The sequence below is a fragment of the Pholcus phalangioides genome, unplaced genomic scaffold, assembly GCF_987345545.1.
Source record: "Pholcus phalangioides strain wild (caught in Gottingen) unplaced genomic scaffold, Ppha-v1.0 ptg000021l_1, whole genome shotgun sequence".
NCBI lineage: Eukaryota > Metazoa > Arthropoda > Arachnida > Araneae > Pholcidae > Pholcus > Pholcus phalangioides.
Window position 1 is genome coordinate 13,253,112 of NW_028301614.1, and position 26,595 is coordinate 13,279,706.

The 26,595-nt window shown below is 35.2% G+C and overlaps 1 protein-coding gene across 5 annotated transcripts in view; it reads right to left on the reverse strand.

The window, feature by feature from the left end:
• LOC149070663 (tetratricopeptide repeat protein 14-like) overlaps positions 1-26,595 on the reverse strand; it is a 98,149-nt gene that overhangs the window by 7,371 nt on the left and 64,183 nt on the right. The window contains exons 16-17 of one of the 5 annotated variants that reach the window (XM_089249143.1): positions 22,510-22,548; positions 10,015-11,868 (exon numbers count right to left, since the gene is read on the reverse strand). The exons of 2 other annotated variants lie outside the window; for them this stretch is intronic. In XM_089249143.1, the coding sequence (XP_089105269.1) occupies positions 10,929-11,868; positions 22,510-22,548 (979 nt within the window). In that variant the 3' untranslated portion in view covers positions 10,015-10,928. Of the gene's footprint in view, positions 1-10,014; positions 11,869-22,509; positions 22,549-26,595 lie in introns of those variants that run through there. 2 more of the 5 variants (XM_089249142.1, XM_089249144.1) reach the window with 2 other exon arrangements.

Here is a 26,595-nt window from a genome sequence, read left to right on the forward strand (position 1 = left end):
TGTAATTCACCAAACAAAACGTATATGTTTGAGAAATATGTGAGATAAATGTTTATATATGTGACTATAATTAATTATAATATAAATTATATTGTGATAATTATGACTAAGACATGAATAAAAAATCTTAATTCTTGATTTCAGGAGTTCAAGTAAGTCTCATTGAAAATAAGAGGGAAATTTTATAAAAACAGTTGGGATGTCCAAAATTACAGAAAATGTGCTGTAAAATACGTCACACACACACAAACTATATAAGGTTTCTCGCCAGCGAGCTACAGAAATATCCCATATCTGGCCCACGGACTGAAAGGTTTGCGAAAAACTGCCTTGGATAGTAGCCTAGAAATCGCTTGTAACTCACTAAATGCCATCCATAAAAGCCTCAAACAATACTTATTCTGAATAGTTTACAACTTTCATATAGAAATGTCCTCTCCACTTGTCAATACAAGATTCATTGAGACTGGTTATTTGTGGAGATGTCTCTCAATGAATCTTGTAGTTTCCAACTTGTTTACATTGGTTTGCATATGAGGGTTCCAAGTTTAACAACAGGCATAGAAGAGAACTGGAAGGATATAATTTTGGAAAGGAAGTGCTGGACATGACAGATGGAGTTCTTCAGGTTATGATGAAGGAAAAAAAAAGTTATTCGGAATTTTACTCATTTTGAGTTTGTCAAAATAACATTTCCCCACACAATCAAAGGCTTACAATAATTTTAAAAAATTAAATTGAAGGAATTATAATTTGAGACGAGACAGAAAGGTAAAAGAATTGACAACAAACATAAAACGACCACACTTTGAATCATTTCTTTATTCATTCAAGAAGCTCATTACATCTTTGTTAGATAGGTTGTCTATATAAATGGATTAATTTGGTGAAAATTTCACAGGTATAAAGGATATTCTCTTTCATACACACTTTCAAATAACTCTTACAAGACTGTTTACAATGAAAACATCCTTCAGTATTTACAATTTGCTTTGATATTTTAATTTTTTCAGTTACATAATACATGGAAATCAGTTGAACATATACAAGAAACTTACACAATGTCACAAATATTTCTTACATAAAAATATATTAAGCATATATGTATATACAGAGAACCCAATATTTGGTACAAATGAAGTAAGCAAATATATTAATTTTAAAAGTTTATAAAATAATCACCCTTGGTATATACAATGGATCCTGCTTATAACATTTTTCAAAAAATCATGAAAAAAATGTTTTAAGCAAAAAACACTAAATGGGAAATCTTAATGAAAATTACTTGGGGTTGAGGACACGAAAATGTTGTAATAAGCGGGAAAACATTTTAAGCGAGATCAACTGTATATGCTATATTCCAAGTCCAAAGTTTCAATACTCTGTGAAGTAACTTCATACATTGCCAAGACTTGTCAATACATTCCATGTATAAAGATAATCCCTATAATAAGATGTTTTGCAGCAGGGTTGTTTGCAGGATTTTTTTTCCCTCACAAAGAAACAGCAACAGTAGTGACACCATCATGCTAGGGGCACAGGTGGTCCTATAATCCAATAAAGACACCAGCTGTCCCTAACGGGCAAAGACTAGTGTACTAGTAGTTACATTACCTCACAGACATTTTCATTCCCATAAGAAGTAGCACATCTCCTACTGTATATCTCCCAGTCTTAATATTCAATAGTTGGTTTTTTTTATACTTTCACCGTGAAGCTCAGTTAATCAAGGTTCTACTGTATAGTAGTAACAGATTTATGAAAAATAATCAGCTATATACAGGGCGATTATAATTAAAGTTTTGATTCCAAAACTATACAGCAAGTACTGGTCAGAATGACTTGAAAATTAACAGGGTTTGAAATTTGCAGCAATGGAAGTTTCTTTTGCAAAAGAAAAAAGTGCAAGTAGATGATGCTGTACTTGGCCAGCAGTATAATCTATTTTGTGCAATCACATCATTTCAGCACTTCCACAGCATCAGTGTGTGGATAGAACAACTTCTATCAAGATGCACATTGCAATATCAATAAAGCAGCTGCTTATGACTCATTTTGACAATAACAGGATGCAACTTAACCCTTGCAAACTTCTGGCTGTGAGGGGTACCTCAAAATGTTATGAACAGTGGTCGGATTGCAAACTTTGGTAATTGCAAGCTCCAGCACATCCCCTATATGTTAGAAGTTTTTCAGGAATATTAATGTGGGGTGCGCATTAGGTTTAATAAAGGTGAATTGCAAGCGCATCCACATCATGACCATGGCATACTCCGATCTGTTGTTGAACAAGAATTTTTGTGCTTTCACCTCATAGCCAGAACACGGACAACGTATTTAACATTTCTTGAGTAAGTTGTAGTTATTTGTTCAATTACTTAATTTTTTTGTGATGTTTCCATGAACTAAGAAATTGCGCAATGCTATAATTAAGTTAACATTACTAGAGATATACTTCCAATTAGCAAAAGCATCCAAATAATGTAGTACTCAGATATGGCATTCATGTTGCCAGGAGCTGTATAATTATTAAAATATAAAAATCAACTTTTTATAAGAACACCCTGTGCTTAAAAAAAAACCGAACAATTAGAAAGTTGTTACTCTGTCTCTCCTGATACCAACAAAAAAAATTTCCCGTTTCTAAGTGAAATATTCACTGAGATATTCAAATTCGAAGAAACAGCATTATATAAAATACGGATAAACTGTTTTACCTAAATGTAATGCTGTTTCTTCCCCCCAACTTTCCTCCGTTTTTTGAATTTCAATATCTCAGTGAATATTGCACTTAGAAACGTGAATTTTTTTGTTGGTATCGGGAGAGACAGGGCAACAACTTTTTAATTGGGCTCTTAAGCACAGGGTGTCCGTATAAAAAACTAACATTTTTATTTTAATAACTATACAACCTCTTGCAGCATGAAAGGACATATCTGAGTGATACACATTATTTAGATACTTTTCTTAATTGGAAAGTATATACCTATAGGATCAACGGCTTGACAGTAAAATATCATACCCCTGTTTGCTATGCACCCAGTATATATATTATTTCAGGACCTCATGACACAGCCACGAGTCCTCCTTAGAAAATCACAACTATGATTACAGGATTATAACATCTGGTGAAAAAGATGAAGAGAAAGTTTCAAATTAACAATGTCATTTGTTTGAGAAAATGTGAGATTATATTTCTTGGAATGAGTGAGTTTTAGATATACCGCAGTAAAAATTTTCAAAAATGCATGTTTGGGATGTTGAAACAGAGAGAGAGTTTCCAATTTCCTTTGTTCTACCCTGCCCCTTCTGAATATTTTTTGACCTCAATTGTCCTCCGACTTACGACATGCAATTTTATGTTATATCCATAGCTTCTACCGAACACTCTGGACAATTCTATTGCCCCTCAGGGGGTGACATTGTCCAATTTAGAAAACACTGGGTTAGAATAAAGGTGGCTACACAAGTGCAAGCTTAGAACACACACATGACATTCAATCTTTTTTGTACAAGCATGTTTAATCATTGAACATATGCAGGAGAATTTTGCACAAGTTGTTGAAGATTGAATTAATTTCCATTACGAATGCTTGTACAAGCTGCGCTTGCGCAAGCAAAACCAAAGGTATGTATCATGTGGATACCCATACCCACCTTCATGCTTCAATGAGCTATGTTTGGGGTATTTTTCGTTTGCCTTTTTTTCTTCCATACACAGGGACAAAGGAAACCAAAGTGAGAGCATCGTAGCCGAAACTTCACATATTACAAGTACAAAATTAATAATTGTGCAAGCATGCTTGCAGCTTGTGGTGGCAAAAGGGAAATTGTGCATGATTGTTCAAGGTTATTAAAATTGAACTGCTCCTATTCTGACCCAGTGTTTGTCAATACACATTTAAATACAGGATTCCCACATAAAAATTCCATTTTACTCCTTTCATTTCATTAAAAAATGAAAAAAGTTCAAATTTTGTGATTTTTTTCAAAATGATCATTTTCCTGTTGTTCATGAAAAAAAGAAAAAACTTTTTTTTTTTACAAAACTACCTCTCAAAATTTTGGTGACGGTGAAATTCCTCAAGATTATTTTTTTTTTGGAAGCACCCTGTTCTGGTGAACATATATCATTGCATCTTGGTTCAGTTGACGTTCCTTATAACGACACCACGCATTATAGCGACCATTACATTACAATGAACAGTAGGATAAGTCCTAAATGTTTTCACAGGGCAACTATCATACACGCTTTACTTTCGATATAACGACCCTCCTGAAATAAAACCCATTTTCGATGGGACGAAAGAAGTTATTATAATGAGCATTGGCTGTATATACCTCGTACATTATATGGAGCATGGGGAAAAAGAAAACAGAAGTAACGAAAATATTTCTACTTTCCAACACCAGGTGAAAAAGTGGCGCTTTTTATAACCACAGTTCTCTTCTCTCCATGGTCCACATAACGTTCCCAAGCTTTTGTAAGCCATGCCCCACCATAGCATCTCTGAGATCCTAATGTCTCCCCCCCATGAAACATAATAGCATAGGTTCCAATTCGCATACTTGGAAAAGTCTGCAGTTTATCATGTGATGGCATACTTTGCATCAAAGGAAATATGTCATACAAATACAAGGAAATATCCTGGGATTTTATTTGGGGGGTTTGCAACAGGTGACCATATATAAATCCCATTTTCGTGGGATGCATTTTTTGCAGTCCTGATTTTTTTAGCAATAATTGGCAACTTAACTTGCTTTTAACATCATATTTGGCACCAATTACCAATTTTTCATGCTTTATATCCTGATCTTTGCCGTATTTTTCCGGAGAAAAAGTGGTCAGCCTAGAATTGCAAGGACTGAAGGGATATTTTCTTTAGGGATTTTCCATTCAAACGAAGCACAATTAGAGGACTTTTAGGGATCTTTCCATGAAGTTATAAAAAATCGGAGGAATCTGATTTCCAACCGGAAGATTTTAATAAAGCTGAAAAATCGGAAGCATTGGCACCTATGTAATTAGTTCTATAACAAATTTTGGTTTTTAACATTAAAATATTTTTTTTTCCTTTGCATCCTTTTAATTTTACAATTCGGAAACACCCTCCTCAGTTCTTTCTCTTTCACCCGTTACTTGTAATTCTTGTTATTCAAAAAATAAATTCCTATTCACGTTGAGGGAGTTAACTCATTGAATAGAATAGGTAGGCTTTCACAACAGGAATACAAAGAGTATCCATGCTTTTTGGGTTGCTTCCCTGTGTTTGAGGCTTTTTAACAGCAGACGTTTCGTCCACTACTGTGGTGGATATCATTGGTGTAGATATGGCGAGCAAGGAGAGGAAACAACTTCAGAAGACCGCTGACTATCAAGGTTGTCAAATTTGCTCCCCGGGTAGATACCCATTTCCTGGCTGGGTTTTTAGGCTAAAAAACCTGGGTTTTTTTGGGGAAAATTAGTTTTTTCAGGGCAAATTGTTTTCGAAGAAAATGTGTTGCTTTCAGGTTAAAATTTTATTTTAAGGTTAGTTTATGTATTCTACAAATTGCTGCATAGTGCAGTATTCAGAATATGCATATTTTGAAGTACTTTTAAAAGATTTTTGGGAGCAAAAATGTGATAATTTCTTGGAATCACACACTTTTTATAATTCTTCCGACTACTTTTTGTATGTAAGCATTTAGGTACGAGCAGAGCCGTCATTTCAACATTATCTAGGGGGGGGGGGGATCAATGATGAAACTGCCGACTTTACTGTAGAAATTTAGTGGGGCCACATCAATAATTTTGAAAATTATATTGAATTCTCAATTTTTGAAATACTGAGTTCGCTTAGAGATAAGAAGCCCAGAAAATTAAATATGAAATAATTAGCCGGATCTACTTTTGAGTTGGATATCCATGCGATAACATTGATTTCAACTTTTTTATTTACATTTTGTCAAGCTCCAAAATGAAAATGTGTCTATTGTCTTTTAATATTCAACTGCATAAATTCATATAGTTTAGGCTATTTCAAAATTAATTATGGGCCAGTAAAGTACATTGAAGAAATTCCATAGCTTTAACTAAGCATTTTTGGAAGCTGAAACAAGCAGATTGATATCTTGAAGTTTGGGGGTGGGGGGATCAAAATACCTAGCACTCCTTGAAAAAAGGGGGAAAAAATTCATTTCCACGTGTCTTTAAATCTAGATTTATTTATTTCATGAGTCACACAGGATCGCTATATTGGTTAACTTGGACACTGTTTGCATGTCCCTCAAAGAAAGAGGGAGATATCACGTGATCCAAAAAGCCTCATTGAAGAAAACCCGGGTAGCACCAGGTATTATAGCTAGCACATAATTTTTCACACACACACAAATCCTTGTATATATAAATTGAAGTCTCTGTGAAGAAGTAAACCAATGTATGTAAACTTATAAAAATGTAATGCAAACATGTAAATATTTTTTGAATTTTCATTCAAAAATATTTACATGTTTGCATTACTTTTTTTATAAGTTTTATACAGGCACATCAGACTTTCATAACTGAAATATCAAGAGACAAAAATAACATCTCATAACAAAAAGAAAACAACTTTGTGGGATTCTTGAATTCAACATTGGTAATGAACACTTTCAAGTGAAACAGAACAAAAAGCATAGTTTCCCTCCAAAAATAAGACCTAACCAGAAAATAAGCCTTAGCTTGATTTTTCAAGATGCTCAACCTATATAAGCCCAAATCCCCCAGCGAAAATTAGCCTGTTAAAATCGTCAACCAGATGAAGGCATTCTGTTGCTATACATGACAGATTGTCTTGTATAAAGTGATATTAATATACAATAATTACTAACATTTGTATTTAATAATAATTCACGTTATTCTGCAGTTTTAAGTCCCCAAAAATGGCTAATTTGAACAAGTGGAAAACACCTCCAGAGTAATGAATCCTCTGAATGACTATTATCTCCTCCTCTTAACCAGATCATTTTTTACTTATTACTGCTCTTTTAAAAATGTTTCAGAATTTTAATTTAATGAAGCAGGGATATTTTTCAACAGTAAGAAAATCAAGAAAAAGAGGGGCATGTGACTTTAGCTTTTGAAAGTTTGGGTTTGATTAAAAAAAATAAAAACTTAATGGTTTTGGTTACATAGCCAAACGTTTCATTTTTGACGGATCAGGACACTTTTGAATACATTTTCTGCAGTGTTTGAAAAATTTGGAGAAAAAAATTCAGGCACCATCCTCATTTCTAAGAATTTTCATTACCCAAATTCATTTGTTTTACCACAAATAATTTTCTTGCTACAGTTCTGCATGCAACTGAAAGTTTGGATACAATTATGCAGAAGTGGGTGTTTTTGTGTGTGAACAATTATTCCCTTGTTGTATGGTCAATTTTATTAATCAAATACATAGCTTAACGTGCACCAAAAATGTATATTTAGGCATAATGTAAGACGTACACATAAAGGATGTACATACAAGTTTAAATTAGATATGTTGAGGTTTTGGAAATGACATTCAATTTTCCCCATTTTGCCTAAACCCAGGTTTTTACTCAAAAAAACACGAATTTTTTAGAAAAACCCACCCACGGTTGGTTTCTTACAACCCCGCTGACTATTGATGTCATTGATATGCTGCTTGTTCCACATCACAACAATGATAGATTTTACAGCGTCTCCATCCGAAGCGGCAGCAGGTCATGGTCTTTTGAGGAGGTTGTTTCATCTCCTTGCTTGCTGTCACCTGCACCAATGATGCAGTAGTGTACAAAACAAACCTTACAAACCTTTTTAAACATATTTAACTAGTGGGATTTTCGGCCCACCAGTAAAAAAAAAAAGGTTCACTCCTAGTCTATGGCCTTTTTTTTGTAAATGATTATGACTCCCACTACAATGTTGTGTCCTTTTGCTCAATGTGGCCCACCAGTTTAAATTTCCTATAAGATGGCCTGGGACGAAACGTCTGATGATAAAAAGCCTCCAACACAGCATAACAACCTGAAAAGTATATATATATATATATATATATATATATAATGTTATTTTGTAAAAGAGATCTTGGCCTTCATTTTTATTTCGCAGGAGGTTCATGGACGTCATCTTGTTGGCACAAATTCTAAACACAAAACTTTAAGAACTCCTGGTCAAACCCCTTAAGAAATTGTTTAAAATTTTTTTGAACTGATATAAAAATGGTGGGAGTTCCAAGCCTCAATAGAAAAACTCATTCTCAAATTGCCCCCTTGTCAAAAATCAAATTGCTCCTTTGTGGGGTGTAGGCCCCAAGTTGGGAATCACCGGTATATGAGTCATTCCCAAAAAAAATGTACAAACCATTTCCAAGACTTAATAATTTTTTTTTACAAAATTCCAGAGCAGTCTGGTAATAATTTTTTTTCTAGTTCTTCATTTAATTCTCTCTCATATGGTATTTCTTTATTTGCTTCATTCAGATATTATCAAATTTAAAAAAAAAATCATTTTTGAAGCAAAACCTCAAAAATTTACCCAGGTTGGAAAAAAAGTGGTTAAACATAGACTTGGTGCAAATTCGTAATTTTTTTCTCAAAAAACTTGGGAGTCATGTTCTATATATGTACGATAGATGAATAAAAACTGGCAATAAAATTTTGAAAAAACAATTTTTTTTCCTTACGAAAACTTTTTTTTTTATTCATGTCCCAAAAATTTTCCAATCTTAAAATGTTCACTCGGTTATGGTCATTTAAGAAATATATTTTTTTACACCAGATTAAATCTGATAACATTTGATCTCATTGAAAGGATTACTTTTAATGCTTGATCAACTTTTTTTGAAATTTGACTTTTGTAAAACGACTTAATATTCACGTTATGTCTTTAGTACCAGATTTTTCATTGTCGGATGCCCACTCTGTTACGTCATTATCATAAATAATGATTTTTTTTCCATCTACATCAACATCAAGTGATAGTACATAGAGATATGCTTCAAAATATAATAAAAAATTCCATCAATCATTCTTAGCGGATAAAAATAATTCAGCCTAATTTGACCACTCTGTTACATCTTCCGAAAATTTGAGCAACAAATTAGAATAGAAACTATGATTTAAAGCATAGTTTCCCAAACTTTTTATTCCATCGCCCCCTTCATCAGAAAATGTTTTCTTGCACCGCCCCTCCCCAACTTAAGTGAACCCATAGGATGCTATATTATTTGTAGCCTCCTTCACCCACCAGGGGATATTGCCCACTTTGGGAAATATTGATTTAAAATAAAGTTTTCTTAATTAGAGATTCTGAAGTTTGAGTTAAATTCAATAAGTTATCTATTCAATTTAAACCCTTCACAACATTCTCCATCATGGAAACAGATATTTTCTGAATTTCATGCCAAGGTGAACTCGGAAAGTCATCTGGTCTTTGAACCCAGGCCCTCTTGCACAGAGTTCACCACAGCATAAAATCCAGAAAATATCAGTTTCCTTGATATATTGGGCTGACAAAAAGCTCTCTCTATCCTCCATCACATTATTTTTTCAGTTGAATACCAAAAAGTAGTACAGATCGTCAAAATCACTGGCAGGCACAGATCCAGGAAGATGTGTCAAAAGGGGCATTTTAGTATGAGTAATGGGCATTTCAGTATGAATAAAGGTCATTATATGACATCACATCCTTTATTTTATGGGACAAAACCATCATTTCCCTATATTAATTTTGTTTCCAGGCTATACTCCCCCTCCCCAAGTGCACTCTGGATCACTAATGTGAGAGGCATAAATGCCAGATTTATACCAACATCAAAACCTATTCAATTTCAACAAAAAAATGTTGAAGTGAAAGAGAAATCATCATGATATGATATACAAGCACGGTCCCTACTTTTAGCAGATTTTAAATATTTCACCAGAACCAAAATTCAAACTATACGGGGGGTCATGTGCTTTTTGAATTTCCTCATGGTGTGGATACCTATTTGGAATATTTGAGATATATTTCTCTCAGTTAAACATTTCTGTCCACTCCATTACAATGGTGTCCACTTTGTTATGGGATGCACTTTTTCAGTTCACAGGCAAAAAACTAGGAATACTTCAAACTAAAATGATAAATTATAAATTACCAACCCATTGTCTGTCAAAAATAAAAAGTGTTGATTTTAAGCAACTAAAAAATTAACTTTTCTTATGTGCTATTTTGAAAAATCCATGAAAAACCATCAAAATGACTTAAAAATTTGACTTTTTTTCTGCCTTTTCTTAGCATGTGTAAGAAATAAGCTGATTTCATTATTTTAAGAGATAAAAACTGCAGAAATAATATTTATTTTTTACAATATTTGTTTATGTAACAGAGTGGACGAAATCCATGACTTTCAGTCATAAAACCCAAAAAATGAAATACTACAAAATAAAAGGAAAAATATTTATGAAATATTAAACTTCAAGTCATTGTCTATTATCTGAGATCAATTTCATTTTTAAACTTCAACTCGGAAAATTTTTCGTTTCAAAAATGTGGAATGCACATTTTTTCGGGAATGACCCAATACACCAAGTTCAACGAAATACGTCCACCAGAATGGGTGCTACATAGGCCTGAGTGGTGTCAGTTTCATTCTAACCATCCTGTGCAAAAAATTTCACATGCATGTTTGTCAAGCTTGCACTTGCATGTGTAGCAGCTTTAAGCAGTACATCTCTGCATCAAATTACTTCAAATAAACTAATGCCATGACACTTATTGCAAAAAAACATGGCAATGCTGATACACAATATTGAGTTCAAGCTATAGATAATTATAGAAGGTACAAATGGAGCAGAACTGTTCCGAACAATTTTCAATTCCAGCTCCAGAAATTGATTGAAAGAGAGAAAAATAAACATAAAGAAGTACTTATGTATAGTTTTTAACAAAACACTTCTGGTGCTTACTTTCCTTCATTTCGAACATCCTCGATCATGTCAACAATTTCATTCATGATTGAAACGGCTGGTTTCTTCGTGAATGAAGGATATGATGTACAGGGAAATAGTGCTTGAGGTTTCCATCGATCCTCTTGCTCTGGATAACGATCTGGAATATCCAGATCATAGTAATCTTCTACAATTCGCCTTGAAGGAGACACTGTTCTGGGATCTGATGAATCTCTACTACCACTTTCTGGGCTTAGATAGTCACGGTTTCTAAGATGACTAGGAATGTGTGTGCTTCTCTTCTTCCTCCTAGAGCGCCGATGGCTGTGGCTACTTGAGCCAGATTTCTTCTCCCTCGAGTGACTATGAATGCTTGAGCCTGGGCTCTTCTCTCTCGAGATACCACTGGTGGTTAAGCCTGGACTCTTCTCGCTTGAGATACTAACAGTGGTTAAGCCTGGACTCTTCTCCTTTGAGAGACTACAAGTGCTCAAGTCTGGGCTTTTCTCCTTTGGCAGACTATGAGTGCTCAAGATTGGGCTCTTTTCCCTTGAAAGACGGCGGCTATTAGTATTTGAGTTCTCTCTTGGACTTCTCTCCCTAGAATAATGGCGACCATGAGAGCTTGAACTTCTCTCCTTGGAGTAACCACGACCGCTGGGGCTGAAGCTAGTTTCTCTAGAATAGCGAATGCTGTGAGGGCTCTGGCTCTTCTCTCTAGAATAACGACGGCTTCTCTCCCTAGAGTAACGCTGCCTGCGAGACTTTGAGCTAATGCCTCTCTCTCTGGAATAATGGTGTCTGCGAGAATTCAGACTTGAGCTTCTGTCTTCAGAATAATGGTGTTCAGAAGGACTTCTATCAGTGGCCAAATGTGCCATTTCTTCATCATATCTTTGAGGAATAGATTTCCGATGACTTTTATGAGTGTCCCGACGCCTGCGATTCCATGAACTAGACAAATGGAAAATATTGTAGCAAATGAAAAACATTGATGCTACTAACAGTTTTATTGATATAATAAACAAATAAGAATATGTGGGTGCATGTGAGGATCTTGGTATACTTTATAAGGTAATTTATTACCAATTCACTCCGTAAGATGCGAGACATATGACATGATGTATGACAGATACTATTCCACAACCACCCTCGTCAGGGAAAGGATAAGGAAATAAGGATGAGTAAAACCTGTAATCCACCTATAAAAATCCCTATGAAATAATTATAAAATACCTTGCTCAGGGGTAGGAAGTGACAAAGTCTATTTCGGAGCAGTTTCAGAGCAGCAAAATATAGGATTCTGAGCAGATATTTATAAATTGAAGCAGCGAAATTAACTTACAAGAACATTTTCGTTAACCCCACCCCTTTCAAAATAAAACTGCACTGTCTTTTGTTGTCAAACATATTTTCATCACCTCTTTTTTTTTTTTTTTTTTCATGTTTCAGGCTTTTGACACCTTGATTGAAAGAGCGGCTATCATAAAATTTTCACAGTCTATTTAAGATGACACACTTTTTGGATACTGAGGGATCAAATACTTTGTGGAAGCCAACAGCACATTTGTTAGAGTAGTAACTTGTGAATTCAGATACACTGAACAGATACAATGCAGACAACGACAACCTCTTTGAAGTAAAAATGATGGTAAATTGCCTCATAACAATAGACTAGAATTGTGTGCAGTTTAGTAAGTATTTCGACTCAACATTTACAATTTTTTTTACAGGCACACATGCTATTAGGCAATCACTTTGGAAGGGGTGAGGAGAGGGTGTTCAATCACAGTGTGTTGGTGTAAACAACAAAAACATTCTGAAATTTTTACAAACTTTGATGGCTTTCCTGACACCAAAACGCTGACTCCTCTTAAATCTGTTTTGGAGAGCGCCATGTTTAAGGCTAACACCTTCCTGAGCCAGTGTGACAAGCACTGTTTGGGAAGGTTGTGTTTGGCATCCATGAAAGAATAGACTGGAGAAGTGAATATTATAGCTGATTCCAGTTATTTTTGAGTACAATCTTTGTAATTCAATTGAACATATTACAAAATTTGTTTACAAAACAATTGTGTGAACATAGGATTAGGTTGAGGCCTTTTTTTTTTATTCATTTCAGTAATCCTGTTTGTTTCATTCTTTTCAAGTGAAAAGAATAAAAAAAGTCTTCCACAAATTCATCCCGTGCAAGAAAGATGATTTATGCTTGAAGAGGGGGGTATTGCCTGGTGGATAACAAAAGAAATATCAAATTTACTCATCTCTTGTATTCTCTTTCCTGAGTAGAAACCGGGGCTGGAAAAATTGCAAAATTTACATGCCCGACCGGGTATGTAACTTAAAAAAATACATGCTCGAATCAATATTTTACATAGCCAAAAACCATCGCATTGTTTTCTCTATTGAGGAAATTTTTCCCACATATTCAAAATGAATGTGCTGTTATGAAAATATGCAGATAATATAGAAAATTAAGAGCATTGCACTACATTAAAAAAAAGTCAAATTACAGTAGAATACTGTTATAACTCACTCTATTGTAACATGACAGGAGTACCTGTGAATTATTGTTAATCAGTCCCATGATTCGCGGATGGGGACCATGCAGAGTTGCCGTCAAAGTTAGAGATTATGATGGCAATGTTTTGCAAGTATAATTAAACATGTGTTCACAATATTTTGCCTTCTCACCGTTGGTGGGCCTAGAACCATCTCACGGTTTATAATGTCAAACTTATACAATCCAAAATAGGCCTAATGTTGTGGACCCTGGCCAGGTCTTCGATGTTTATGGATTTTTGTGTTGCCAGATGCAGACTACCATAGTTGTATAGTATTACTCTAAGTTCATGTGAATATGCTAATTTATTTGTCAAATTTTACGTTGATTCTAGCGCCGCCAAATCTAGATACGGATTGGCTCCGGTAATAATGTGAGATGGGGCTCTTATATGCTGGCAGTGTGCAGTGAATAGACACATTGATCTTTGGACGTTGCATTTCATTTCAGCTGTGATGTTTTCATCCTGCCTCATTCTGTAAGTCATGATTCATAATTTAGCTGGGTGCCTCGGCGCTGTTTGATCCGTTGATCATACTCTTCATCTTCTAGTCAAAAATCACTCTGCCTGTGTTGAAGTTTCTATGAGATGTCGGCTCTCATCTTTGATGACATATTCGTTGGGTTCGGCGTGACGTAGCCTCTTCGGATGTGTGATGCTGTTCCTATGGAGCATTCTTTCAGAAAGTTCACCTGGAGATCGACGGATCAATCAAGAAGTGAACTGTTCGTTCTTGTGACAGTGACATCCTGAAGGGTGTAATCGACGAACTGATTGGGTGAGAACGTTTTGAATATGTGATATATTAATGTTAAAACTCTAAAGAAAATTTACCTGGCAAAATCTAAAAATTAACACTGTAATAAAAGTCTTAAGTAAATAAAATAATTGTCATATATCTGACAAAATTATATAGGGAAAGATAAAAATAGAATCCGGGATGTAACGACAGCTATAATCGCTACACTATGTGACTGAAAAAAAATCACTTTGCTATAGCAAAATTTTGTTATAAAGGAATTTATGATTTTACAAATTTGAACACTCATTATAAAAATTTTGTTGAGAATTTTATTTTTAGGAAAAAATAATGTGTATATTTATGATCTAGATCAGTGATTCCCAACGTGGCCGTTAACGCCCCTGGGGGAGATGGAAGCTATGGGTATAACATAGGATTCTATAGGTAATACAATTATTTTTTTACTTATTTACAATAACCCCAGAAGGCATGAAATACACTTATACTGGAAGAAAAAAAAAAAAAAAAAATAGTCAGAACGGGAAGCACTTCGCATATGGAGTCAGGTCGAAATCCCCAATAGTGGAAGCAAATCTTGCGTAGGAGGCACATACAAGTTCTGATGGAAGACTGTTCCATATTCTTGCCACACGGCATCTATATCCGTGGAAAAAGCAATCCCTTCTAGCCGTTGGTATTCTTATTTGGAAGCGATGCCTACGTAGGTTAACTCGCCTGTCTATGATCTCAAAGAAAGGCTCTCTCGATGGTAGATAAACAATTTGGTGGACTAGTTTGCAGCACATCTTCAGATCTGCAGCGATTCTACGCCATTCCAGTGAGTGTAAACCCAGAAATTGAAGTCTCTGGCAATAAATACAAATACAAATACAACGCCACAACAGGCAAATTGCCCAACGAGGTGGCTGACTTAAGAACATCATGGATACCCGAGCCATTTTTGGTGGCCCTGCCTACTACTGCTACACCACACATGCACTCCGCCCACCCCTCCCCCCCGCGGAACCCCCCAACGAATCGGTACATGCGGGAATGTGCGTGTACGTGTAGTGAAACCTGACGTGAAATTTTTGTTGTTTCTCTGTAATGCTTGTTATGTGTAGTGCTGCCATCTGCCACAGTTTTTCTAACTATGAGTGAAGTGTTATGATTGAATGATTTATCGTTGTAGGACTGTTGCTCTCTGTGGCGAGACTTTTTAACGGGGAGATCGGCTCGCATTTGCGCCTTGAAGTTGGGAACCACAGAAAACCAACTTCAGCCGACCACCGCAATAAGATAGACCGCTCATGCCAGGTATTCGTTTAGTAAACGACCTCTGTGGCTTTTCGAGGAGCTGTATGTCCTTGATTTTGTAAGGGCTCCATACTTGCGAACAGAACTCCAGAGTCAGGCAAACGTACACACAGAAAGCATATGATAAAAAAGAATGCGTTGGGATAAAAAAGGTTGGGAAACTATGATCTAGATAATTAAAAAGGTAATTTCAAAAATAACTCAAAGCAAAACTCAAGTAAATTAAGCATTTTTTTGGACAAGTTAACTACTTAGTTACTTAATATATTTAAGGCAAATAAACTATAATCTTTTTTTTGTACGAGTATTGTGGAAGATCAGGAAACAACAAATTCCTCTAAAGCAGGGGTGGCCAACAGCTGGCCCACGAGGCGATTTTGTGTGGCCTGTGACAAGAGAAAAACTTTTGTTTACTAGTTTTGATTGACAAAATTGAAGTTAATGTAGAAAATTCTAATTTGACAAAAACAATTTATATTTTGAACACACAAACACAAAACTTCTTTGAACATACAGGTCACGTGATTGATTTCAAAAACCTACTGTGGGAGTTATGGAAGTAGCAGTAGCAGATTTTCTTGCGGAATCATCAGAGGTCAGTGATGGTAATCCAGACAAGCAAAATTTCTCTCAAAAAAATTTCCCTTTTAAGTAAGTAAAACTATAAAAAAAAAAAACAGTGAGGCACACAAAAAAGATCTGGCCGAGCTGCGTGCAACTGACAACATCAATTTGCGGGCTAAAATACCCCCAACCAGAAAAATCTTGGGAGAAGATTAAGTTCACCATGTTTGAAAAGTCTGAAAAGAAACCAACACCACATTTTTATTGTGAACTGCTTGGGAAACGTTTCGCAACCATGAAGAAAGCAAAGTCCAAAATCCAGTCATCAGTGGAAATTTCTCGAAGACCGTACACAACGGATCTTCTCTAAAAATCTAATTTGCTAAATTTTGCTAAATCTAGTGAGTGGAAGAAAAATTTGGAAAAAATTGGATGCGTCAACCCCAAAAGTTTTTGTGTCCAGTTTTGTGAACTTGCAGAGTGGATCTCCCAGATTTTGACAAAAACTCTGGAAAAATTCTATCCAGTGAGGAGCCGGAAGCAGACCGCACTTACTGACGTACATTAAATACACCTTCCTAAGTTGTTTACTAGCCTGTCTTTAATCCTACCATCAGCTCTACAGGTAAGATTCTAGTCTAAGAAATCATAATTTTCTTTACATAGTTTCCTGTTTTTTTAAATTCAAATAATTACATGATGATAAAATATCATTCATATACAAGTACAAAACAACCAAGGAGACATTAGTCCCATACTGGTTGTTACAATCAAAATGTTTGTGTATGTTAAGATTACTACAATAAATTATGATTCTTGACAAATATATATTAAAATTATAATGAAATAAAATTAAAAATATGTATTATAAAGATAAGTGAAAAACAAACAACAGAAAATAAGAGAAAGGAAAGAGAAATGTGATTAAATTTAGCATAACAATAAGTGGTGGCAAGATATATACAATTGATGTGAATAATAAAAATGTAACGGGGTTGCCACTTTGCCGTGGTGGGTGCGCTTGAGCGCTCTGACAACATCGAGAGTTATGTCGACGGTAGCTTAGCTACTGGTAGGGCCTCCCAAGCCAGACAGGTCTTCGTGGGATAGGAGCCAGACTAAGAGAGGTGCCTAGGAGATGGTAGGCTCTGATTCCAAACTACCCTGACACTGGGCAGAAGCAATGTCAGTAGTCTTTGACCAGATAGATATTCACAGAAATGTGGAAAGTACTGCAAGAAGAAAGCAATGGCAAGCTACTTCTCATCACTGCCAAGAAAACTCTTATGGATAAGGCTCAAAAAGAAAATACGTCATGTTGCCGGAAGATGGCCCCGAGGTCGGAAAGCCACCACTTTATTACTGGGAAGATGCAAGAAGACTATCCTGGTGGATCCTGGTCTTTTGACCATAATGACGTAGATAGATCAAAGCCTTTAGGAATTTTATCTAATGATGAAAGAAACACTAGGAAATCTTTGAGTTTAACAAAGAAAAAATACAGGATGGGGACATGGAATGTTAGAAGTATGAATAATGGAAAATTAGAAGTTGTAAAGAAAGAAATGGAAAGAACAAAGACATTCTTGGAGTAAGCGAATTGAAATGGACTGTTGCAGGATTATTTCAATCAGATGACTATAAGATTTATTACTTTGGACATGAAAATCATAGAAAAAATGGAACAGCAATAATTATTAAAAATAACATCGATGCATCTGTGTTAGGGTACAACCCTGTTAATGATAGAATTATGTCAATCAGAATAAAAAGTAGTCCAATAAATATAATGATCATCCAAGCGGCGATCAGCCGCTGTGGTGGTCGAGTGGTTATAGTGACGGACTCGCGATGCGAGGATCCGGGTTCGAATCCCACAGTGGTGGTCGGCTGAAGTTGGTTTTCCGTGGTTCCCAACTTCAAGGCACAAATGCGAGCTGATCTCCCCGTTAAAAAGTCTCGCCACAGAGAGCAACAGTCCTACAACGATAAATCATTCAATCATAACACTTCACTCATAGTTTGAAAACTGGTGGCAGATGGCAGCACTACACATGACAAGCATTACAGAGAAACAAAAAAAAAAAAACCTTCACGTCAGGTTTCACTACACGTACACTCCCGCATGTACCGATTCGTTGGGGGTTCCGCGGGGTGGGGGGTGGATGCATGTGTGGTGTAGCAGTAGTAGGTAGGGCCTCCAAAAAATGGCTCCGGGACCCATGGATCCACGATGTTCTTAAGTCAGCCACCTCGTTGGGCAATTTGCCTGTTGTGGCGTTGTATTTGTAAGTATATGCGCCAACAACTGATGCTGAAGAAGTTAGCGATGAATTCTATAATGTACTACAACAAATTATTGATCAAACATCCAGTAAAGATATGTTGATGATCATTGGGGGATTTAAATGCAAAGGTTGGAGATGTGGCAGTTCCAGGTACAACAGTAAACTTTGGGCTTGGAAATAGGAATAAAGTTGGACAAAAGTTAATTGAATTCTGTTCATAAATTGATATTTTCATTGCTAATACTTACTTTAAGCAGCCTAAAAGAATGAACACATGGACATCACCAAATGGCATGTACAAGAACCAAATTGATTACATAATTGGCAGCAAAAGATGGAAAAGCTCTGTGACAACATGCAAGACTCTGCTAAGTGCTGTATGTGGGTCTGGTCACCAGTTACTCATTTTAGAGATGAGATTTAAAGAAAATCAATAAAGGAAAAGCGCCAGCTTTTCATGTACCAGAGGAATATAGAATTTCAACAAGAAACCGTTTTAATGACTTGATCTGGTAGATAGGGAACCAGAACAACTGTGGTCTGATATTAAAAATATTCTAAAGAAGGATGCAAAGAGAATTATTCCAGTAAACAAAAAGAAGAGAACACCCTGGCTGTCAGGAGAAGCTCTTGAAATTGAAGAAAAAGAAGAATAGCTAAGGCTGATGGAAAAGTAAATGAAACCAGGAATTTAACACACAATTTCAAAGACCGGCAAGGAAATATAAAGAGACTTTTCTTAATTCAAAATGCAGACAAATTGAAGACTAGGGAGAACAGGAGACCTCTACAGGATGATTAATGAAATCACTGGCAATTTTAATCCACGTTTCGGTATCATAAAAGAAAAGAATGGAAATGTCTTGAACTCTGAAAAAGACATTGTAAACAGATGGAAAGAATACACAGAAAATATTTATGAGAAATCAAATAGAAAGATAAATAGCAATATAGAAATAAATCATGAACCACCAGTTACAAAGGACAAAGTCAGATGGGCAACAAATCAACTAAAGAATTGCAAACCTCCGGGCATTGACGATATTCCAGCAGAACTTCTGAAAAAAGCAGGGGAAAATATTATCGATGCACTAACATCACTATGTCAACAAATCTGGGAGAAAATAGAGTGGCCCAAAGACTGGGAAAGATCTATATTCACACCCATTCACAAAAAAGGTGATCTTAGAGAATGCTCCAATTACAGAACAATCCCCCTAATATCACATGCTAGCAAGATTCTACTGAAAATTATTCAGAAAAGACTTGCAACTATTATAGAAAGAGAATTAGCAGGGGAGCAAGCAGGTTTCAGAAGAAATAGGGGAACTAGAGGCAGCAAAAGAACGTCAAAAGAAGTTATATTTTTGTCACCACCATGCCACTTGGGCACTGGGCTAGTAATTGGCACATTTCAGGAATGAATGTGCTGAAGCCATGTATGTTTCTGGAAAATGTCTTGAATGGATATCCTGTAAAGAATGCTACATCCACATTTTGAAAATTTGAGAAAGTCTGGTCTTTTTTTCCATGGAATCCTATACATGCTGTTTGAATTTGAAATTCCATCTTGGTCAGATTTTTCAAAAACGTTGAAAGAGTAGATGGAGATATGTAGTAGTATTTTAATGCCATAAATACGTTTTTATTTACTCCAGCATCAACTTTAGAAATGATCTCAAATTTCTCTTTAATCAAAAACTGTTTCCTTTCGAAGGCACTCATTTTGCAACAGAAGAAATATGAAACATTCCTAATGTGTAGCACTGGCCTACCACTGATTTGATTTCTTTTCACACACGCATTGGCTAAAATTTCTTCCCCACAAATCATATAAGAACAACCCTTCTTCCCCCAACAGTTCAGCAAGTTAATTCTCTGAAACCGATTTCACAGGGTCATTTTTGAAACATTCTGTACTCTTTTCGTGTGATATCAGAAACTTGTTTTTAATTGATCATAACAAATTCTCGCAATGCATTATTTCTATGTAAACTTGTTTAAGGATTAGAAAAATTTTTGTTACAAGGTTTTCGCTGTAACAGAATTCATTAAAATTGGATTTGACTGCATTCCTTTGTTTGATGGAATCTTAAAATTTTCTACAGCACTAAGGAATTGCTTACACGACTGATTTTGGACAATTCCCGACCCTGAGTTTTGATCAGTGATGGCCACCTAATCTAATGTTATGTGGTATTACACTAACCTTAACAAATGCAATCAATGAGCACATCGGTTATCCTTGAGCGAAAACAACCGATAAGCTCATTGGTGTGTATGTCAAGTTTTGTAAAAGAACTTTCATAAAACTTTTATAATGTGATCTAATGAAATTTCCCTTTTCGTAACATTTTCCCCCCACATTCAAAACAAATATGTTACCATCTATTGAAGAAAATACTTAAGAATTTAAATAATGAGAATAATAGCAAACTCCTGAAGCATTTACATAAGATTGGGGGGGGGGGGGTGGGGCAACTTACTGGAAATTGAAGAGATAAGGAGTTGCTCTAGACCAACCAAACAGGATTACAGCGTTGGCAAATGAATGGAGCATGTCTTTTAGCACTAACAAGTGCATAGTAACTCATTTTCGTTCGGACAACTCACGTTTCACTTACAAGGTGAATGGTGTTATTATTCCGGATGCAACTAGGGTCACTGATCTGGGTATTCTTATTGATGAGCATCTTAGGTTTTCTGAACATTGTTCAGTGGTGGTCAAAAAATCGAATGGAATATGCTGTTAGGTTTTGGAGACCAAACTTAAATGGGGAAATTGAATTAGTCGAGGGGGTGCAGAGAAGAATCATGCATACTCTTGATGGCACAAGGAGCTTAAGCTATGAAGAAAGACTTGATTTTTTGAATATGTTTAAATTAGAAGAGCGCAGGTGTCAGGGGATATGATTGAAGTGTTTAAAATTTTCAATGGGATGGATAAAATGGACAAGTTATTAATACATTGTCAATCAACTGCTTCGACAAGGGGACAACAGTACCGATTAGTAAGGGACAATTCTAGGTTGTGGTGTTGCAAGTTTTTCTCTAATAGGGTTGTGAATAAATGGAAAAACTTATCTCTGGGGGGTCGTGAATTCGAACACAACTGACACGTTTAAAAATAAATACGATGAACATATTAGGATAAATTGAGAAGCTATCCATACTTAGATGAGACAACCATAATTTTTTTTGGGGAATGTTTTTATAATTTATCATAATTATTGCACTTATTGGGTTGTATTTTTGATAGTTCTGATAGGTATTTGAAATCCATATTTTTTAAGGACATATTTTATGTTCTTTTTTCAGTCGCCTCATTGGGCATTTTGTCTGTTGTGGCCTTTGCATTTGTAAAAATTGTATCTATCTATATATATAAAATTTATTTTCTGTGTGTGCGTGTTCTCAATACAAATTTACAATTTTAGATCTTGAACAATAGGCTACTTCAAAAGTTTGTCAGATGGGCAAAAAACTGTCAGGCAACAATAATTTCAGAATGTTTACTTTGGTTACCACGGTTCCCTAGCAATGCGTTTCAGACATGTATACGCCTTTACAATGGTTTGCCATTTCTTTAATGCTGCCAGTATTATGTATCATAGTTTATATGCCTTTATAATGGTTTGTCACTTTTTCAATCTGCTCGGTAATTGAAGAAAACCGGGCAGAGCCGTGTATTACACAGCTCGTATATATATTTTTACATTTCTTATTTGTTTGTAAACACAAAATTTCCCATAAACTCTAAAAAAATTGCTCACTATTTTTTGGATCTTTTACATGCTCCAGGCATGTTGGGAAATACATTGCCCAGCCCTGGTAAAAACAAAGGTTTTCCTGTTTTGTAGACATAATGCTGGGACCTAAACTATATATATATAGCTGAAATTAGTTGCCAAAAATACACTAGGAAAGAAGGATTAGAATTCTGGATTTCTTTAAACCTTTATTATCAGCAACTAAACATCATTAACTATCAACCATGTATGGTACCCACACCAGGTCAGGAGTGATTTTATCCATAACTCTTCAGTACCTCATTAGCTGTATGATTGAAAAAAAAGAGGGACAAAGAGATAGAAGAAAATTCAGAGGTATCTCAACTTACGAGATAACAGTAATTTCTTGTCCTGCACCGTCATGTGGCCTGCCGGAGAAAAAAACACTGGATAGAATAAAAAATTTGGAATATTGTCTGCATTTATGGGTAAGGCCTAATGCAATATTGTACAGGTATTCTTAGCTTTACGCGGTTTCGATTTACGTGATTCTGCAATACACGATTTTGAAAAGTTAATTTTAGAAATTGTGTCCTGCAAATTTTGGTGTATAGTTCGATATCAGTTCTGAAAATGGGCTTGCAAATTAGAGGCATGCCATAAATAAGATGACAAAGTCTGTTGGATTTGATGATAAAGATAAGACATATATGGAAGAAATGCTTAAATCCGTCTCGCCAGATCTCACAAATGAGTATCTTTTGGTAACACATCGACAATGCCATCAGAATTTTAATCGAAGAAAATGATCCTAATGAATCTATAATTGTCATATTTGCAAGGGGCATTCACAATTTCCAAATTTTGCTCCTAAAGTTTTTATAAAGAGATGGACAATGCTACTTGTCAGCTGAATTTTGACTGTTTTCATTTAAAAAGTTATCAGTCATACCAGGTTCTCCTGGAAAAAAAAACATCTACATTCACTAGAATCAATCAGAAATAGTGAAGACAGAGAGAAATGAAAAGTATTAAATTTATTTATATAGCCTAAATTTAAAAGGTTTATTTATAAGTTTAAATAATTAATTTATTCAAAACAATTATTTTGTTGCTTAAAGCCCCTTTTGAAGAAAGTCCCTATTTTGCCCATGTTAATTTCTACTAATTTTACAAGATTTCATCTTATACGATCATTTTGTGGAACCAATTAATCACATAAAGCGAGGGATGCCTGTACAATATATAATCACAATTTTTCTTAAAAAATGTTTTCCATGTACTATGAAATAATTATAATGCACTACATGCTATGATGTATAAAACAGAGCTTGACGAATCCCAGTTGCCAGGATGTCACTGCGAATAAAAAATTGGCATGTTTGCCTGAAATTTCCAATGTGTGATTACTGAATTGGGATCTGAGAACACAAAATTTTTTGTGAAATTTATGTTGGCATCTGTACCTTCCAGGAAAAGGAATTTGAACAATTTTTTTGGGAAAAGAAATTGGCTCTGGCACAATTTTTTTTTCAATTTGTCAAGCCGAGTTATAAAAGCATGAAATATGAACTAAATTATAAAATAAACTGAATTTTGCATCTGAAAGATACAGATTACTTACCACTTATATATCTTTTTGTGGCACAATATTACCTATTTATTCACTTACATAAAAATAACTAAGTTTTTCAAGTCAAGCCAAAATGTTCACTATTTAATAGTCAAATAAATCCAAATCATCAGTTTCTGAATCAAAGAGTTACCATATCTCTTGCCCTCCCATAAGCTAGCATGTAATAAAATTTTGGGAAGGTTTTTGAATGTTGGTCCATTCCTGGCATGCGTGGAAAAGTGCAGTTAAATAAAGATAACAGGACATACACACACAGAAGACACTGATGCTAATTTATAATGAATGAATAAATAAATAAACAAATGAGAATAAGAATAATGGTTTTTTTTACTGTACAAAATGTGTTTTGCCCTAGAATTTATTAACGGTAACAAAAACTGTATCTACTATTGCTCTAAAATTTAGTTATTAAAGGCATTCATTAGCCAAGTTTTTCTTTTTTTTCTATTTCTTTCTATTTATAAACGACAACAAACATGAAAAGCTTAGAGACATGGCTTGGGCATAGTTTTTCATAAACTACAAACTTAACAAAGGATCCAAGTGCTTTCAAAAACTACCTGAGAAATGTTTTATTATCACTTAAGTGAAGTAAGTAAACAAAAACAGAGCAAAGTTAGGAAAAAACATAATTAAATACAGATGAACCATTTTACCCGCATTTAACACTGTCTTCTCCCAACTTTCCTCCGTTTTTTGAATATCTCAGCAAACATTGCCCTTAGAAACATGGAATTTTTTTTGTTGGCATAATGAGAGACAGCGCAAAAACTTTGTAATTGGGTTTTTGAGTACAGGGTATAAGTTAAAACACACAGCACACCATATGTAAACGCCACCATATGTAACACCATCTTGTGTAAACGCTTACACGAGATTGGAATTGGGGGCAACTTGCTGAATTGGATAGAATCGTGATTAAGAGATAGGTCGCAACAAGTTATGGTGAACGGGGAATTCTCTGGTTGGACAGATGTCACAAGTGGAGTTCCTCAAGGAAGTGTCCTTGGCCCCATACTTTTTTCACTTTTTATCGATAAACTCAATCAGGGTATCGATGGGATTACTAGCAAATTCACAGATGATGTGAAGCTAATGGGGGTAATCAGGAATCAAAGCGATAGGGGAGTTGCTCCAGACCAACTTAAACAGGATTGCAGCATGGGCAAATGAATGGAGCATGACGTTTAGCATTGATAAGTGCATGGTCGCTCATTTTGGTTCAAACAACCCATGGTTCCCTTACGAGTTGAATGATGTCACAGATTTGAGAATTCTCATTGACGAGCGGCTTAGGTTATCTGAACATTGTTCAGCGGTGGTAAAAAAAACCCGAATAGAATGCTTGATCTCATTTTCAAAAAGGTCTCTTCGTGTTCTCCTAAAGTTATTCTTCTGCTTTTTCGAGGCTTAGTTCGTCCTGGACTGGAGTATGCTGTAAGGTTTTGGAGACCATACCATAGACTTGGTTGAAGGGGTGCAGAGAAGAGCTACACGTGTCCTCGTTGGCACACGGGGCTTGAGTTATGAAGAGAGACTTCATTTTTTGAATATGTTTACATTGGATGAACGCAGGTGTCGAGGAGATATGATCGAAGTGTTCAAAATTTTAAATGGGATGGATAGGATGGACCATGAACTTTTAGTACACCGCCAATCGACTGCTTTTACAAGGGGACACCAATATCGATTGGTGAGGGACAATGCAAGGTTATGGTGTCGCAGGGAATTTTTCTCTAATAGGGTTGTCAATAAATGGAATAGCTTACCCCCGGAGGTAGTAAATTGTAACACAATTGACACATTTAAAAAGAAATACAATAAACATGTTGGAGTAAATTAAGAAGCTATCCATACTTAAAATAAGACAACAATAATATTCTTTATGGGCATTGTATCATGTGTATATATTGTTTATAATTTTTGTGATTGTGTTTTTAATTGGGTTGCTGTATTTTTGAAATATATTACATCCATATTTTTATGGGCATATTTTTCTCAACCACCTCGTTGGGCATTTTGCCTGCTGTGGCATTGTATTTGTATATAAGTTAAAATTTTTATTTTGATAACTATATACAACCCCCTTTCAACCTAAATGGCATATCAGAGTACTACACGTTACTTAAATACTTTTTTCTAATTTCTCGAGGACCAACGGTTCACAAAATACTATATGCCCTCTTACCTATATACTCATTGGAAGCTGTTGTACCTTAAAACATAGTAAACCTTGAAATAGTTTTCACAGTATTGTACCCTAGTTGATGTTTTCGAAATGTAAGAGATTAGAGAAATAAATAACCCCACAGCTTAATGATGTTTCAGCTTTTTGTGTGGGACGCTAACAGAGATTTTGCAAATATCTTTTAGTAACAAAATTATGTGCTTATTTTTGCAGTTTCCTTTTTTTCAACATTGAGAGATTAAAGATTAGAGATGTAAAATTCGTGAGAATAATATTTGGGAGAATATTCTCTGGAAAGATTACTATTATAAATAACTTGAGAATATTCTTACTGTTCTTAATGAGAATATTCTTCAGTTATGTACTGTTATTGGTTAAAACCAGATAAAAATCAAGAACATATATAATATTTCGTTGCAATAAAAATGAAAGAAATAATATTTGTAAATATTTCAAGTGATGTGTAACAATAAGAAACCACAAAATTCAATGTCCCCATTCCCTTCACCTCAAAATTTCATGAAATATGAAAAAGCTGTAGATATTGATCCATCCAGATTCATTTGGGCCAATACTAAACTCAATACCAGTAATATGATACAGTTGTTGATGCTCCTATAACAATGCACATTGATTGATACACAAAAGTAC